This window comes from Bos taurus, chromosome 10 (assembly GCF_002263795.3).
Source record: "Bos taurus isolate L1 Dominette 01449 registration number 42190680 breed Hereford chromosome 10, ARS-UCD2.0, whole genome shotgun sequence".
Lineage (NCBI taxonomy): Eukaryota > Metazoa > Chordata > Mammalia > Artiodactyla > Bovidae > Bos > Bos taurus.
The window spans coordinates 49826241-49844952 of record NC_037337.1 but is presented as its reverse complement, the minus strand read 5'-3'; the positions used below and the strand labels follow the sequence as shown (position 1 = coordinate 49844952).

Genomic DNA, 18712 nt, shown 5'->3' with positions numbered 1-18712 from the left:
AGATGCCCAATACAATCTTCTGTTTATAATGAAAGGTGAACCCATCCACTCTTGATATGCTGCCTGTGCTGTTCCAATACACTAGGTGCTAACCACGTATGGACATTGATTATTTGAAATGTCAATAGCGTGACTGAGGAATTAACATTTTAAATTATTTCATTTAAATAAATGTAAATGTAAACAGCCACATCTGGATAGTAGCTACCATATTGGACAGCTCCTTTCAAGAGCTTTCTTCCTCGAGGGGGCAGCCTTACCAGCTGAACAAGACCACCCTGAAGCCTGTCTTGATTTTGAAACAATTAACTGAGAGCAAGGTCCACAAGTACCTGTTCCAACAGTAAAAATTCAGTTTATTCATCTGTTTATGACACAGTACTCGAGAGGCAAAGTGTTTCACATCATAGATTCCACTTCCAAATCCTTGGAATGTTCATTTCTTTGGCTATAAAGAGGGACTAGCCGGGAAAGCCAGGTAATGCGTAGGAAACTAAACTAACAAAAGAGCGGGTGGGGCGGGCAGCGCTAATGTCATCCTCCCGGGGACGGGCACAGGGGGCTGTTAGCCGCGGGCTGACTGCGGAGAACTGTTAGCTGGAGCACGGAGCAGCCGTCCTCGATGCTTGGGCTGTCGCGGGGCTTCAGTCATCCCCACCACACAGGTACAGCAGCGCTTTCTGGTAGTCGCCCTTGGTGTCTTGCTACAAATGGCCGAGAAAAAAAGAAATTCTAGGTCAGGAGACAGATCCAAATTCTGCAGGAACAGAGAAGCAGGCCCACGGCACATGGAGGCCCTCTGGGACCTGCCCAGATGCCCCCACACCATCAGAGGATCCTCAGAGAACGGTCCAGGGGGGTTACTGCCACAAGCGTAGAAAACAGGGGGTTCTGGGATTAACATGGGAAGTGACCAGAGGACAGAACCTGGTCTGCTCCTCCTGCACTGAGGTCCTGCAGACACCACCCTCTTTCTCCCCGGCCTGCACCGTTCCAGAGAAGACACACGAGGCCCCTTCCTGTCTCCCTGTGTTGTTTTGTGGACCTGTAACGTCACGTGGGAATAAGCTGATGGATTAAGGAAATAATTACTTAGAGTCTAAATGGCCCCAGAATTTTAAACATATGCCCTATGAAACCTAGTTGCAGTGAACTCAGCTCTGAATTCATCCCTGGTGACCACTGACATGCCTTTGACATTTTCAGGATCTTTCAGAAAAAGGGGTTTGCAACATACGTCTGAAATAAACACAGTGGGGGGACCACGGTGACTGCAATCAGTGCTTATAAAAGGATGCTCCATCCCTCCCAAACAGGGACAGGCTACACCAGGGGAAGAGACGGGGGTTCCGAGTGAGGAAATGCTGCCCAGGCTTATCACAGAGGAGTTTCAAGAAATGCAAATATAATAAAATGCAGTTTGAATTGCCTGAAGTCTTTTCAGGATGTTAGCAAGTCTTACAGGATCACTGTCATGAACACCAACTATCACTGTAGAATAGGTGTGGGAAATATAAAATATTTGCCTGATTCTTTAACTTTCCAGGACACGTCGTAATAGCACTTTGAGAATAAACCCCTGATATTTGATGAGTAGCATCTCTCCCCTGGGGAGTTAGGAAACAGAAAACCACCAATGGCAGAAAACCGCCATTGTTCTGACGGACACCCGCCTGGGACCCCCAGCCCTCTGATGGCCAGGTGGGGCCTTACCTGAATATAGTAGTACAGGGACTTGCCGTACTTTTTCTTGAACTCAGATCTAATTTTCAACATGTCCACTTCACTGCGCGAGACCATGATTCTAATCAGGACCTTGTCGCGAGTGCCCTTGCCCTGAAAATCAAATTCATACTCCCAGTTACAATTCACTGACAATGTTAATCATTAAAAAGGAGTCTAGCGGGGACTTGGTGATCCAGCAGGTAAGACGCCAAGTTCCCAACTCAGGGGGCAGGGGTTCAATCCCTGATTGGGGCACTAAGATCCTTAATAAAAACTAAAAAAATAATAATTAAAAAAAAAGTCTGGTCGGTTCTCTTGCACATGGAACTGATCTAGGTTCTTGATGCTGCCCTAAGAGATTACAATGATAACATTGAAACTGCTGCCTAAAGAACAATGCGCATCTTGGAATTCCAAACACACAAGGGGCACAAACCCCTGCACACCATGCATTTAACAAACGTGAACTGAGCACTAACTACTGCAAGGCTCAGCGTTAAAGCACGCGAGTTCACCCATGTAACACAAAGCTCCTGGCTCTTGGGGGTTCGGGGAGCACACGTAACCATGTTCACCACAGCTCCGTGCCATCATGAATGGAACAAACAGTAAGGACCACTGAGTTTACTTCCGGAACCTTACACCAGAGAACAGGTCAAACGTGACATGGAACCTAAGGGGAAAGGGAAGTGAGGCCGTGTGGATCAGAGGGTGGCCCAGGAAGAGGCGGCAAGGGCTCAGAAGCACAAGGCACATGTGACAAGTGGAAAAGGGGATGGGACTGCGGGAAGAGATGGCCACTGAAGGGAAGATCGCAGGGCTGGCTTTGGACTCACACAGACTCAAGTGCAAGTCTGGCTATGCAACCTCAAGCAAGCCGCAAGCTTTCCAAGCTCCATTCTCCTCCTCTAGAAAGAAGACGGCCACACAAGCCCCGTAGGTTTTTCAGTAATGATTTACGATGAGGTCAGCAGCACAATGCCTCCTGCACAGTGGTTGCTCAGGAGCCTCTCTCTTCCTTGCCCATCCTCACCCTGGGGCACCAGGGGGGAATCACTGAGAAAGCTGAGCAGGAATCTAACGTGATCACCATCTGGCATTTTCCGTCCTGTGGCACTCTGTTTTCTGCCTGTCCACAAAAACGCACTGAAGTAGCTGGGAGAAGCCGAAGACTGAAAACCACTGGATTGCGGGCTTCCCTCTGTCGGGTGCAAGCACAGCTGACCAGTGTGGCCACCCAGACAATGGGGTCTCTTCCGCCATCCATTAGTTAAGGAGACTTAGTGTGGGGCACAAAGAAAGAAAAGCCTAGTGCGGAAACATGGACCTCTCGGCAGGCTGCTCTTACCTTCATGGAGTCATACAGTCTGTCAGCAAAATACAGGGGCTTGTTCTGAATGCACTGAACTGCGGGGAGAAGAAAGGGTCAGCAAATGGGCCGCACAATGGGAAATGCTCAGGGAAGACGGGGATCCTCTGAAGCCCCGAGGGCTTTCAAATCAGGGGAGTCTGAGGGCCACAGAAACTGACGCATATATGTGTGTTGCCCCCAAGGAGAGAGCCCTTTCCCTGGTTATCTTATTCTGCCTGGGCAGCTCTCCATTCTACCAACATAAGCCCTTCTTCAGTCCCACATCTTAAACTCATACGGTGAAGATTATGAAACTACCCACAACATGTAAAGAAGTCACACTTCCCAAAGCCACCTGAATTATCAGGATGGTCATTCGTTACTGCTCTGCTTCAGCACAGTGGACTGAAAGATGATTCCACTGGGACGGGGCAGTGGCGGGGGCGGGGTGTGAGTGTGTGTTTGAGTGTGTGTGTGTGTGTGCGTGCACTTGCTTACCCAGATTCAGAAAGGCATTTTCCAGGTCTCCTTTGACCTCCTTCTTGATGCTCTCCAGCATGTCGTAAGGGCTGTAGCTCTTGTACCTTTCAAATACTAAAGAAAAGCAACAAACAATTATTGTAACAGAGCCACTAAGAGAGCTGTCAGTGGTCACCCACAGAGTTACACGTCACACACACATGGATGATCACAGCATCCTGGGGTCAGGGACTGCCTTGTGAGCCAGGGCCAGCACTGCACCAGTTGCCCTGGGACAGCCCTCCCATGCATCCGTCCTGAATGGCACAGCTCAGGGCATGTATTTTGACCATCTTCATCTCTATAGAGTGGAACCCTTTTTATCTAAGCTACAAGAAACAGTACATAGCACCCAGCCAAGTCCATTATTTCAAAAAATTTGGCAAGATAAAATGACCTAGACAAGAAGAGGCAGCCCACCAAACAGGCACCAAACATGGAAAACATTTAGGACAAAAATAAAGCATCCAAAATGGGAGAGAAGGTTGAATGGACTTGGTGAGGAAAAACGCATGAGATTACAAGGTATAGAGTAGAGAATGAACTCTGTTCTGGCAGACCCGAGCCCCAACACAGACACCTGCTGGCAATGACCCAACTGAGAGGGCCCTTCATTCAGGCCCCGGACTCTAAGACCTCCCCAGAGCAGCACCCACCTTTCTGGAGGTGGCACACGCTCCGCTCGGTCATGATGCTGATCCACTTGGGAACATCAGTTCCTTTCCTCTTCACACCAGCATCATAGAGATCCTATGAGCACAACCAGCCAGGAAAGTTAACCCCACAATCCAGAGAGCAAGGTCGTTAAAAACACATCATGCAAAAAAAAAACAAAAAAAAATCTATGCGTTCAAAATGCCAAATGAGAAAGGAGGATGGCACTGCAGGCACAGGAAAAATGTGCTATTTTCTTGATCAATGTCAAAGTCTTGATCAAGAGCAGGCTTCCCAAGGCACAGACATGCAGTATGAGACTAGGCTGTGCGTGAAGCTGATGCTGAACCAGTCTTCCCTGAACGCCAAGGGAAGAACCAAGAGCTCATCTACAGAAGGACAAGCCAATGCTCACTAGTGCCTCCAGCTCGCCTCCATGTGGCCCTTCCATCTACTGAAGACAGCTGCAGGCCAGGTACCTACCCTGGGCTTCTTAGAAACTGAGAAAATGATGTAGCTGGGAAAAAAGCTGCTTCAACCACGTCCTCAGTTTCTAGAAAATTTAGGGGCTACAAGTAATGCTAAGACTGTCAAGGAAGGAGGGAGAAAGGCTTACGCAGGAGCCAATACTCATTGAGTGACCGTCCACTATCTGGGCGCTGCAAAGCCTAACTTCCATTTCTTTATTAAAACGCTTTTTCTACCTTCTGCTAAAAGTACTCTGTGAAATATACTGAATTTTAAAACTAAAACGAATAACCTTGTTCTTCAGCTCCTCTGAAATACACTGAGACATCTGTCGACCCTCTGGGAAAGGCAGGCAGTTCACAGTGATCTGAATCAGCTTCCCAACTAGTTCTCAGTGATTATGGGATGAGAAGCAGCAGGAGTTCCATTTGGCCAGAAAGGAAGGAAGGACCTCTGCCTCCCTCGTCTTCTCCCCACGACCCGGGGCGGTGAGCTTGCCCATCCCTGGCCACGCCTCTACCACCTTCTTCCACTGCTGTGTGCTGTATATACTGTATTAGGGTTCATTTGCAGCAACTGCACACCAGTGCGCACAGCTGTAGCACACCCTGCGGAAACTGGTTCCTCCATACAAGCAAAGCCTGAACGAGCAAATGTGAGTCAGATGCTGATCCTGTAACTAACACCGGCATTATAAGGTCGTATAACTATGACTCCCAGAAAGTGAAAATGAAGCCCACAGGTTCTTTGACGTTTCTCCCTCCCAAACACGGAGCCTACTTCCTCTCCTGCTGTCTGGAGGCCAGACCTAGGGCCTTGCCTCTAAAGAACAGAGTGTGACAGAAGTGACAGCATGTGGCTCTTGAGATCACATCCTAAATGGCACCTGGCTTCCTCCTGACAGTCTCTCTCGGATCACTCTCTCTGGGAGAGCCTGCTGTCACGCTGTGGGATCACTCAGACAGCCCCTTAGCGAGGCCCATGTGGAAAGGGACTAAGGCCTCCTGTCAACAGTCACGTGGGTGGGCCATCCGGGAAGCCTCCTGATGCAGTCAGGCCCTCAGAGGATGTAGCCCTGGTCAAAAATTTGTCTCCAACCTCAGGAGAAGCCCTGAGCCAGAACCACCCAACCAAACCACTTCCCACTGCCTGACCCACACACACTGAGGGGTAATACATGCTTGTGGGTCTAAGCCACTGAGTTTCGACGTAATTTGTTACACAGGACAGATGACTACATAGACGATCCAGAGACTAGGAAACAAAATATCAAACCAAGAAGCTTGGCACTGACCCTGGCATCCTGGTCAATCAGTTCATAATCAATGACAGAGCCATCCTCTGCTCTCCGACCCTAAAAGAAAAAAAGAGAAAGAACATCAAATTTATATCTTTGTACATTTTAAAACTGAAAATGTTGATTTCTCCCCAACTCATGTAAGCCACTATTTACTGAATGGACACCCTCTGAAAATTTTTCTTCACTTAAAAGTCTAGGCAAGACCAAGAATTGCTACAATAATTGAGGCAGTGAAGTGGGGCGCTATACCCTCTGTGGTACCCATTCCTGGGCTAAGCACCTTACAGAATCCACCCTCTGTCCACCCCCCAAAAAGGTAATGATATTTAAATTCCTTCCCTTGGAGAGCACACAATCCCGAAGGAGAAATAAGGATGGGATAAATGGTAAAGCAACACAGTATCTGTGGCTCTAAGCAGATGAGAAATGCAAAAAAAGGAAGAAATCCATCAAGTAGTATCATCAGCAAAGTCTATGGACAACGGGGTGCAGCTGAGGTAAACCCAAAGGATGTGTCAGATGAGGGTGGTACAGGGGAACGGGAGAAAGCCCCTCCACACAAGAGGAAAGTCTCAGAGGACTGAGGTGAGCAGGGGGAAAGCCGGGGAGGAAGATTAAGGGAGGGCCGGTGGACGGAGGATGCCTGAAGGCAGCTGAGAGTTTGTATTTGATACAGCAGAAATGAGTTTTGATCAGGGTACGAGTAAAACGATACAGTGGATTTCAAAATGATGGGTAGGTGGCCACACTCAGGGCAGGTGGTAGAGAAGGGAGCTAGGGAGGGCGGAATGGAGCTGTGACAGCAATGGAGGTGTGGGTGGAGTGTGCCCACTTGTCTTCAGGGTTCCTGGATGAAATTCCTCTTCCCTCGCAGCGCTCAGAGTCATTAATCTGCACGTGGGTCAGACCTCAGACTTAGACGGAAGTGCCTTTCAGCTACATTAATGTGTTAACCTTGGCAAACAAGCAAAGACCTCCTCTCCAGGCAAACCACTACCTGGACAAACTATCCCTTAAGAAGCGATAACAGGTGAAAGAAACAAGAGGGTCACTTCCCACTGGGTCCTAAGTGATGACAGAGAGAGGCAAAATGACTTTCCCCGAGTCACAAGGCTGGCACACAAATCCAGGCCAGGAGCTAAGAGCTGCCTCTTCCTCCTCTGGCCCCAAAGTCCACCTGACCATACGGTTTTGCAGGATAAGAAATCCTATTATACAAAAATGACAACTCTGCAGTTAAGAGTGCAAACCCACTGTCAAAATACAGCTGGAATTTCTGAGGCAGGCCCAGAGGACTGAGTTAATTTGCTCCTGAGTATAAAAGGAGGTATGCAACTTGCATTGGGAGGAAGCAAGGACAAAGCAACGAACCGGAAACCAACCTTTGCGAGGGCGACCATCAGCTTGCGGAAGTCGCCAGATGTGTCGGAAACGATGTCCTTCTCCAGATCGGTCTTGTACACTTGGAAAACAACACATCTAGTTTAACACTTCCTGCCTACGCAGCCAGCCACCCCACCCAGCCCCTGCCCACTAAGCCTCTGAAAAGCAGAAATCTGTGGCAGCGTGGATGTACCCCTAAAAATGAGGGTGGATTCTCAAGAAGGAATTTTACCCTCATAAAATCAGAACTAGTATTATTGAATTATTATCAGTGATAAGGGATACACAGAGCGGGATCAGACAGGGGATCCTCAAGCTCAGCTGTGATCAGGGACCTCCTGTCTAGCTAAAATACTATTTCCCAAACTTCTTGATTACACTTATTTAGAACATCGAACAAACTGGAGGACTACATACACATACACACACAAAACTGTGCTTTATATCTACTGATTGAGGAAACGCACAATGGTAAAAAACTAGTAAGAATTAAAGGGTACTTTTGAATGGATTTGTATTTTACTACTCAAAATAACACCTATGTTGAAATGAAGTACCACATATCAGGTACGCTGCATCATTTACTCCACCTCTGGCCTCCTATACTGCTTGGTGCACATGGGTTCTTTTGTCTCCTGAAACAATGATCCACAGTCAAGTCTGGGAATCTTCTCAGCAGACACTGGACAGCACTCAGTACATGAAATCCATGGGGGATACTTTCTACTTCTCCCCATCAGATCTCTTTTGTTTCATAGTCTCTGCTTTCCCTCCCATATATTCTTCTGAACTAGTTCTAGGCGGATGTAGTCACAAAGCCCAGGCCATCAGGAGATGGAGGAGAGTGACCTGGTCACAGCAAACCCCTGGACAGTCCAGATGGCAGATGTTTATACACACGGAATCCAGGGATCCTATCCTGAACACCAGACCAGGGGGCCAGGATAGTGGTCCCGGAAACAAGGTGGAATGGGTGCACCATGGAACTGGGGCTACTCACTTTCCTTGTAGACTCTGTTGATTTCCTGCAGCTCCTGGTTGGTCCTTGAGCAGATGATCTCAATGAGAGAGTCCTCATCAGTCCCCAGCCCCTGGGAACCAGGCAGCAGAGACATTAGCAGGGAAACCCCTCCCAGCCACTAGCCCACTTCTCTGAACTCAATCAGGTAAATTGCACACATGGGTTCGGTCTACAGTGCACCCCTTTCTGCATTCCTCCAGAGGGATCTGTACTGATTCCTTGGCACAAGGTGATGTTATATTCTATTCCTTTAAAAAAAAAAAAAGCTTCACTAGAATAAAGGATGGTTTAACTGGCATGTTTTTTTAGCTCAACTATATATATATATATATATATATATATATACATAAATTTCCTTACTATATATACACATATAGTGAAATGGGAAGAGACAGTAATGGAATACACTAAAATGTTAAAATATAGCCCTTTTTGGCGATGGGTTTATAAAATGAATAACTTCATCTTCTCCTTATGTTTCTTTATTTTTCAACTCCTCTAATAATCAGCCATTATTTTCATAGAAAAGAAATCATTTTCTTTATTACACAATTCTGCTCATTAATTTAAAATAAAGGAATATAGAAATTTTGAGCTGTCATTGGAGGTCAGCATTGTTAGATTGAAATAAGTCTTTGACGAGGGAAAGGTATAGATAAGATAAAATTTTTAGCTTTACCTCTTTGAAATGTAAAACTGGGTTAATGTTAAAAATTTCATTCTTGTACTTCCATTTTTGCTTGATTACTATGCACTCTTCAGGCATTTTAGAGAAGCAAAAGGAAATAATGAAGTGCCAAATAAACCTAGACACCAACACTTTATTAAGGAATGAGAATTTGATGGGTGATGTATTCAAATTTAATATATACACTTTTGAGCTGGCGTGCCAGATAGCTTGAAAGGACTCAATGAAACATGTATTTCAAAGCTGGCTTCATGATCAAAGTCAAGATTTAATAATCAGGATTCTCTAATACTCATCTTTCCGAATATGGAAATATCACTTTGAACTAAGCAGAATTACAACTGTTTAAAATGTAAATCAATTATAAGGTGTTAATACAATAAGAAACTTACTTATCCACATGAGAAGTGTGTCAGCTATTAATTAAACTTATTAGAGTTTATATGCCCCTAAAAAAGTAGTTTGTATAATATGAGCTAAGCCTCAGGTTAATAGTTAATTCTGAATTTTATTCCTCAATCTAATCTATGAGCCAAGGCCTCTTCTCCCAGAGTTTTTAATCATGGTTTGTAGAGGTGCTTGCAAAACCAAAATTTCTTCCCTTAGCAAAAGGTCTACACAACATTCTATACAAATATTACACAGAGACTACGAAGCATCTTCAGATATTTTAAGGGGCAGTTTGTCAATCTCGAGGATGTAAAAATAGTCTAAAAAATAACTCATGCATTGGAAGAAATGTTATTTCTTAACATTGTTGAAATATAAAATAGGTATAGCAACATAGATTTGTTTTCTTGCATCAGTGATATGCCCATTTTAATATAGGAAAATTCTGACAGTGTTTTTTCTCTATATTTAAAAGTGACCTTGGCGATTTCAAACTTGGCCCAAGCTCTCCACAGACTGTCCACAGTTCCCATCACAAGGGCAATGTCTACTGTAACATATGGCAGATACTGCCAGTGGTACTGCCAGAAGTCAAAACAGATATTTTTTTAAGCATTGTTCAGTTAATGTCACTTGGAGCTTTATGGATTTCAGAAGGGTACTCAGCTGTGATAGCTAATGGATGAGCTGGCCCAAGGTCAAAGATCCAGCAGGCAAAGCACGTTTCATTGGACCCAGTTACAGAGATTACAATGGCGATGGACAGCTCTTACAGGTCTGTTTCAGGTCACTTATACCTAATAACAGATACAAGTAAAACTGCACAAATTGCAACTAAATGAATTCTTGGAGAAAATAAGATAGACTGATCTGAAGTGATGATGGTCAGAAGAAACCCAGGGGAGGCTGGTTCATCCACGGCTCCAAAGGTCCCAAGACTGAGTGTTTTCAGTGTTCTTTTTATCAAGCAGAATCTTTAAGTGTTGTTGACATCTTATCATTCTTAATTATACCTTCCCTCCAACATAGTCTACTTAGATAACTCAGAGCAAGTCTGCTCAAATAAACTGAGCACAGCTTAGGCTTAAGCCGGAAAACTGATTTCAGAGCAAATAGCAGCCCTGAGCTATCAACTTTTGGGCCCTGAAAATGCCTGGCTGGGAAGCTGCCTCCCTTTCGAAGTGTTCTGTGGGAGAAGTGATGACAACTGAACTGTAACATTAGCTAGTGACAGGCTTACAGGTCTGTCTCTCCATTAATTCAGAAATGGCGGCATCACAGAAAACACACTCGGACTTAGAACTGCAGCTTTTCCCTCTATACTGAGGCTTTACCCAGCTTTACCAGCAGAGGGCAGTGACACATTATTCAAAGTGTCACAGGCACCTTAGGAAAAGGATTCTATGCTTTGCTGTAACATGTGTTTATGTTTCTGTATCTATTGCATTTATGTAACACTTGATGTTTTAGGTACACACAAAATACAGGGGCACTTGAAACCTGGAATTTTTACTCTCTACTTTAACCTTAAAATCCATGTTCAAAATAACTGCAAAAATACAAACACCACTCAGCAGTATATGCTTTGAAAACACAGGAGCCATTCATGATCTGAAATCTCCCTTAATATCCACAGTGATATTCTGATTTTGCCCGAAATTTGAATCAAACAATGGGACCAGCAAGGAGAAGGTCAGAAGAAGAAACAACCAAAAGAGCATCAGCAGATTTCTGTTAAGCTTCACTTAACAAAAGCTATGAGTTTTACTTTTGCCTTAATGTCATAACAAATCTTTTTTAAGGAGGAAGTGTAATCAAGGAAGTAGTTTTTCCAAATGGTATTCCAATTGCCCAGGTGCCAAGCAGTAGCAGCTGGTAACTGACTTCTCTGCATCATGAAATTTCTTTACAGTCTTAAAAAAAGTAATTGAAATATTTTTGGTACAAATCCTGAGACTTAAAGCTTCAGTTCATTCCCCCAAAATGACTCCAAATGAGAATTCAACAAAACTGAAAATCACCTAATTATACTCAGAAAGCTGTAATTCACAAATATTAATGGCAGATTTGACAGAGATTGCATTTTACACGTTTACCTTCATGGACGCTTTCAGCTCAGAAGCATCATACTGAGCAGGTGTTTTCAATAGGCCCAAAATCACTGTCTCCAGGTGGCCAGACAAGGCTGACTTCAGTGCTGATGCAAGTTCCTTCAGAAAAACGGGCGAGAACATGGAAAAGTTGATTAGTAACTGATAGTCCCTTTAAAACTAATAAGACAAAAATAGAGGCCTGTGTTTGTAAAGCAGGTTGTGATTCTTTGACAACTCTGGGGTGTTGGGTCAAAGTATTCTTCAACAGCATTCCCTTTGGCCAGACCCAAAGGTCAGAAACTGGAAGATCAGACCTTGCTCTGATAAAATCCAAGCTGATTCTGCCTTCTCCCCCATAAATAAAATGAAACCAGAGCGGCACACAAAGCCTCAAAAAGCTATGAGTGAATGCCTTTCACGACTTGCTTACACTTACCCGTGATTCAGCCTACAGGGGGCAGGGCCCTTTCCAGGGTCAAGGGCCTTGCTAAGAAGGAGGTGGTCAGAGTGGAGAGCTGCCAGGGAAGCAGAGCCCTCAAGGCCTGCTGATAACTTCCTGTAAAAGACTTTGTGCAACTGTGCCAGAGGTGGTTCCAGAAAGTCTCCAGCTGAAACCAGAGGCTGCCACGTGGCTGAAAGTAGGCTCATGAAGTTTTCCTATGCAAAACACTTCACCTATTGAGAGAACCTCTGTTTTCCATGCCAAGTTGGAATGGTGTTGACAGAGGTAGTGAGGATAAAGTCCCCTCATTCACTTCTTAACTTCCCCATTGTGTACTGTTTCTTAAAGGTTCCACTGTCACCATAAAAAATCCACTGACTGATTTTAAGTCAGAGGCCTGAGTCAGCAACACATATGCAGACAGATATCCCAATTCAATGTGGCTTTTACAGATGCTTCCTCGGGGATTAAACCTCCTACAAACCATGAGCACTGAGTGATGGCTGAACTCTCTTGTTACAATAATTTTTCTTCTTTCTTTTCACTTTTTCCCTCTTCTTCTGTCCCTTCTTTCTTCCTTCCCTGCTCTCCAGCAGCACCATGGCATCTATGATGTTTAGCCTCTAGAGGTGTGTGCAGGCTTTAAGAGGTGATGTGCAGCCTGCTTCAGAGAATCTTCTCAAATCATTCACAAATGTCGAGAACTGAGATGGGTCTTAGAGATAGTCTGGACCAACCCTCTCATCACCTACTTTCTCCGGCTTCCCCAAGTCCTAGTAACACCTAGCACTTAGGAGGGGACTTTCAAAGCTACTCCTTCCAATTATAGCACCAATTTTCCAACTTGAAACTCTGAGGTTAGGTAATTCCAAATTTAGTCTACCCTTGACACTTCCCTCCGTCCATTCTCTGTTCAGATCGCAAATAGCATCTGGGCACCTACTGACTTCTTCCACTTCTATAATAAACTTCTCATGGGCGGTCAACTTCCTGCTTCTCACACTGTCAAGCACAGGGCTTTATACCCTGCAGAAACTCCAGATATGTTTGACAAATAAAATACGACCATTCCTTATACAGAGAAACCTGGCATCTGCTCGAACATGAAAGAAACATTAAACTCAATCCTCTGCCCCAGCACCTGTCCACTTCTACTAGCTGTGCCCATGGTTCCTCTTACCCAGGCAGCCTTGGGCCCTATTGTTAAAGACTCTACAATACAGGGCTTTTCCCATTATTATGCAAACAATAAGGTTTTGCTTTGAGGATTTCCTTCAGAAAGTATCTCAAGGGACTTCCCTGATGGTCCAGTGGTTAAGACTCCATGCTCCCAATGCAGGGGGCACAGATTCGGGGAACTAAGTTTCCACATGTCACACAGTGTGGGCAAAATAAAATAAAAACAAGTGTGCAAAAAGTTATCTTAAGTATTTTATGTATCTCAATTTAAAATACAACAACTCTCCTTAGTCCAAGGCTGACAGACATCAAGAATCAGTAGGACAGTGAGCTGACCCCAGCCCACAGCAAAGCCTATGAAGTCACCAAATCCAGCATGATTCTGCAGTATCTTCCCTCCAGCAGGGTATGCAAGAGCTTGGTTCTCTATCTATCTCATATGAAATTGAGATCCAGGCTTCTATGATTCAATGTACACTTGTGTGTCCACACCCAACTGTGTTCAAAGACCACGCCCTGTAAGTGACAGCTGAAGGGGCAAGTACAGGCGTTTTGTCCAAGGAGGTGGGCCTTCTGCTCCAACTGAACTCAGCTCTACCAGCTTACAGATCCTTTTGGGAAAGGAGAGAAATAAACACTCCCTTCCATGCCTCACTACAGTAGGTTAGTAAAAGTCTAGCTGGAAGAATGGAGAAGGCAGTGGCACCCCACTCCAGTACTCTTGCCTGGAAAATCCCATGGACGGAGGAGCCTGGTAGGCTGCACTCCATGGGGTCGCTATGAGTTGGATGCGACTGAGCGACTTCACTTTCACTTTTCACTTTCACGTAATGGAGAAGGAAATGGCAACCCACTCCAGTGTTCTTGCCTGGAGAATCCCAGGGACGGCGGAGCCTGGTGGGCTGCCGTCTATGGGGTTGCACAGAGTCGGACACGACTGACTCAACTTAGCAGCAGCAGCAGCAGCAGCTGGAAGAAGAGCTTTATTGCATATGAGAGGAAAGAAACCACATGCTTTCCTATTTATGTCCTTTCCAACTGTTTGAGAGGTTGGGCTTGGGCTTGACCTGCAAATCCCTGGACCCTGGGGGTCATGCCACCCCAAGTGTAGAAACATCTTTTCTAGAATCCTTCCAGCTTACCTCCACTGTGACTACCATCTTTTCTAGAATCCTTTCAGCTCACCTCCACTGTGACTATGAGTGAAAACTAAAACAGAAGCTGCAGGGAGCCATGCTTACGGCACTGTCCAAGAATAAATCAAACGCTTTTAATAGCAAGAAGTTAAAAATAAAGCAGCTTGTCCTTAAAAATAAAATTTCCTAACACCACGACAAAATAAAGGATGAACAAGTGCTAGGCTGATCTTTAACCGCTAGCAGACAAGTAAGTGAAAAAAAACAGAGAAGACCCTTTCAGCAATGGCAGCATGGCACATTGAAGATGGCCTGGAGACCAAATAAACTACACTAACTAAACCCCGGTGGTTCCAGAGGTCTTAAGAACTCAAGTGAATTTTTTTTTTTTACTTTAATGAGAGGTGCATGTCAGGATCAATACTCAATAGAGGTTAGTGTCCTAAGATTAAATTAAAAACGTTTTATCAAGAGCCAGCAGAACTCCTGAAGGTGAAATGAGTGGCTACATGTAGAGAAGCGCATGCCCACCACAAAGTAAGCATTCAGTAAATGATACCTGCTGCTGTTGTTCCCCAGCCTTTCTATTTCTATTTCCAGAACTGCTGCCTCTACATGCTCTGGCTCGGAAGAGGTTGTGGTCTTTATGGAATGACCTCCAAGCACCCCAGGGGCCACACATGTGTGAGCTGTGACTCTTACAAGGATGGAAGGGGGAAACCTTGGCTCCCCTACAGTTCCAGAAGGCGCTTGCTGGTAAGAGAATTCATGAAACGAAAAACTAATGGCTGAGGACCTGAAATTCAACAAGCAGTGCCCTACAGCCCTGCGCCTGCTGTACCTTCTTGGTCCTTCTCTGGTAGGCGAAGGCAATATCCTGTCTCTGTTCATTGCTGCGGTTGGTCAGGATGTTGACGATGGTGACCTCATCCACACCTACGGAGATACAAGTTGTGAAGTTACTCAACCATATACTCTAGTCCTTTGGGTTTACAAAGAAGGGTTTAAGCATTTTTTTTCAACCTGATATATATATATAGTTCTCTAAACTGAAATATCAAGACATTAAGGTTTGTTCTCTTTCTTTTTGTCAGCACCCTCAACTCAACATGTACATCCTCTTTTTTTTTTTCCTGACAACCTCAAACCTCAAGCCCAATTGGACCTCTAAAATATCTGTATTAAAAAAAAAAAACTACTTTATTCATAAATTGCTTTCTGGAATCAACAGTAGGAGGTGCATTTGTGGGCTTCAGCAGTCAAATGAACAACAAAGATTTAGAGGGATTTGAAATGAAGGTCCCGAATTGCCATTTAACTGGGGATTTAACAGACAGTAACTACAACCTGAATTAATAGAGACAATTATTTATATTTATTGCAGGATTATAGCTGTATAAGCAGCTAGGTATAATTTCTATAATTATAGAAACTGTCATGACAAATGAGTCAGATTTAATATGGCAGTTGTATTTTAATAGCATAATTGATTAATACAATTCTACTTACCGAAGACTAAATTGTTTTGTAAGGAAAATAAACGTTCCACTGCTTTTAATCTTCAATAGGCAATTTTAATAATCAATTTTATAACTTTATTAAAAAGAGTAAGTGTTTTAATCTAAATTAAATCTAAATTGGGAGCTTTGAAGTGCCACCAAAATATTTTAGTACCTATTTTAATTGGAACATGTGTATTTACAAAGATAAGCAATGCCTTCTGGTATCTGAAAGTTTCCAATTTTACATCAGAAATACTCCTAACATGCCATTTAACTGAAGAAAGCACAATTTTTAAAATTCAGAAAGTGAAAGGTCTCTCTCCTGACTGATGATGACTTTGTTTAATAAAAGGAAGAGCCTTTGCCATAATAGGATAGGTAATTTCTGAGTGAGAGAGAGCACAGTGGTGAAGCCTACAGGGTCATACATGAATTGCAAACAGCCTGGCCTAAAGAAAATCAGGAGTTGCCAAAGTCAGAACTGTCGTGCTCTGAGGCAGAGGTCATGAGCAGACTGACAGAGAAGATACTTTAAACTCTCAAGTGTGTTAGAAAGATCAAAAGCAGAAAGTTAGAATTTCTGGGTATAAAAATAAATAAAATTTATTTTTGTATTTATATACTCATTTCTAAGTGATTTTATACCAATGTTAGGGCTTCCCAGGTGGCTCAGCAATAAAGAATCTGCCTGCCAATACTGGAGACACGGGTCCTATTCCCGTGTCAGGAAGATGCCCTGGAGAAGGAAATGGCAACCCTCTCTGGTATTCCTGCCTGGGAAATCCCAAGGACAGAGGAGCCTGGGGGGCTATAGTCCATGGGGTGGCAAAAGTTGGGACGCAACTTAGCAACTAAACAACATACCAATGTTAGTCAGTTACCTTAACTGCATTTATACCTTCAGCCAGTGTTAATGCTGACACCCAAATGCTGAATATGAAATTATTTCCAAGATGCTTATTTCAGCACTGCATATAATAAATAAACAGTGAAATGTCTAATAACTGATTAAATGTTTTTGTTCATATAATGGGGTACTATATAGACATTTTAAATGATGGTATTAACTGACATGAAAAAATGTTCACAATATACTGTTAAGGAAAAAAATGGGTTGCAAACCATATGCCTAATCTACCCTGATTTTTGTAAAATGAATGCTCATGTGTGAGAAAACACAAAAACCTCTTTATACCAAAAATAAATTTTTAAAATTTCTATTAAGAGTATAGCTGATTTACAGTGTTGTTAGTTTACACCAAAATTTTAATAGTGATCATCTGAGTGGTAGGATTATAGATAATTTCAAGTTTTCATCCTTTCAATTATCTAGAGTTTCCAAATTCACCGTGATGAGCATCAAAAGGGTATTGTGAAAAAATATATACACTGTGAATGGCATATAACCACTGATTAAGAGTCAACTAGTGATTTCACCTCATGAGACTCCTAGTGTAGTTCTAAATACTTTGGTTAGAATAAAACATGATATGCATGATAGTCAGGAACTGTATCTGTATCATTCTCTTTGGTTTCTAAGACATCCTAATGCAAACCATCTTACGTAACCTTCACGACAACAACGTGGCAGGGTGGCTATTTCTCTTCCTAGTTTATAGTTGGGGAAGCTGAAGCTGAAGCTGCTGTTACCCATGGAAACATCTGCCCTCCTGGGGTCCTGGTCTCTACACCAGGATAAGGGATCTGAACCATGACCTCCAGTTCTGCTTCCACAAAACACTAACACATAAAATTGAACTTGATCTTACATTTAGTCTTAATTAGGTCCAAGCCTGATAGATTTCTTCACAGACTCATCAAGGCTTTTGGGACTACTTTAGGGTATGTCTGGGCACGTGGGTATGCATGGCTACCCACACAAGTGTGTTCACAGGTGCTCTCTCTCTCTCAATAGTCTATACCTCTAACTTTATATTAGAAAAAATGCTTGTTTATAAATGTCTTTTTATTTGACACTTAACTTTCTTACCCAAATCTGAAAATGCTGGGAAATAACAAAATACAATTATATCCTCTAACCTCTAATAGTTCTGAAACCAACTGGGGTTGCTGACCTGAATTCAGGCCAACAAAACTGACCCATAAAAAATTATTCTTCCCTGGAAACAAATACAAGGTTGTGTTTGTGTCAGAATAGGTCCTGAGCCCACCTGAATGACAGTCACATGAAGCTTTTATTAAAAACACAACAGCCTGGGCCCCATCCCGAGATCTGATTAAAGACGCTTGGGGACACGGGACCTGGAAAGCACCATTTCAACCAGCTCCCAGGTATTCTTTTAGAATCACCACTAGAGGTGGAAAAGCATGTGTAGGGATTGGAAAGGCTGCTGGCAATCTGTCTTGTGTATATTAAATTGCTTCTACCACCTGCTTCATTCCATTTCTGTCCTTTATTGAGCCCATCTTTGCATGAGATATTCCCCTGGGATCTCTTATTTTCTTGAAGAGATCTCTAATCTTTCCCATTCTATTGTTTTCCTTTATTTCTTTGCATTGATCCAGTGAGGAAGGCTTTCTTATCTCTCCTTGCTGTTCTTTGGAACTCTGCATTCAAATGGGTATACCTTTCCTTTTCTGCCTTTGCTTTTCACTTCTCTTCTCTTCACAGCTATTTGTAAGGCTTCCCCAGACGGCCGTTTTGCTTTTTTGCATTTCTTTTTCTTGGTGATGGTCTCAATCCCTGTCTCCTGTACAATGCCACGAACCTCCATCCATAGTTCATCAGGCACTCTGTCTTTCAAATCTAGTCCCTTAAATCTATTTCTCACTTCTACTGTATAATCATAAGGGATTTGATTTAGGTCATATCTGAATGGTCTAGTTGTTTCCTCTACTTT

The 18712-nt window shown here is 43.6% G+C and overlaps 1 protein-coding gene across 1 annotated transcript in view; it reads right to left on the bottom strand.

Annotated features, from left to right (window-relative positions):
- Positions 1-337: 337 nt before the first annotated feature.
- The window catches only part of ANXA2 (annexin A2), a 44475-nt gene continuing 26100 nt past the window's right edge, over positions 338-18712 (bottom strand). The window contains exons 4-13 of the mRNA NM_174716.1: positions 15191-15285; positions 11596-11709; positions 8401-8491; positions 7400-7479; positions 6012-6071; positions 4252-4345; positions 3575-3670; positions 3074-3132; positions 1714-1836; positions 338-704 (exon numbers count right to left, since the gene is read on the bottom strand). Of these exons, the coding sequence (NP_777141.1) occupies positions 645-704; positions 1714-1836; positions 3074-3132; positions 3575-3670; positions 4252-4345; positions 6012-6071; positions 7400-7479; positions 8401-8491; positions 11596-11709; positions 15191-15285 (872 nt within the window). The 3' untranslated portion in view covers positions 338-644. The remainder of the gene's footprint in view (positions 705-1713; positions 1837-3073; positions 3133-3574; positions 3671-4251; positions 4346-6011; positions 6072-7399; positions 7480-8400; positions 8492-11595; positions 11710-15190; positions 15286-18712) is intronic.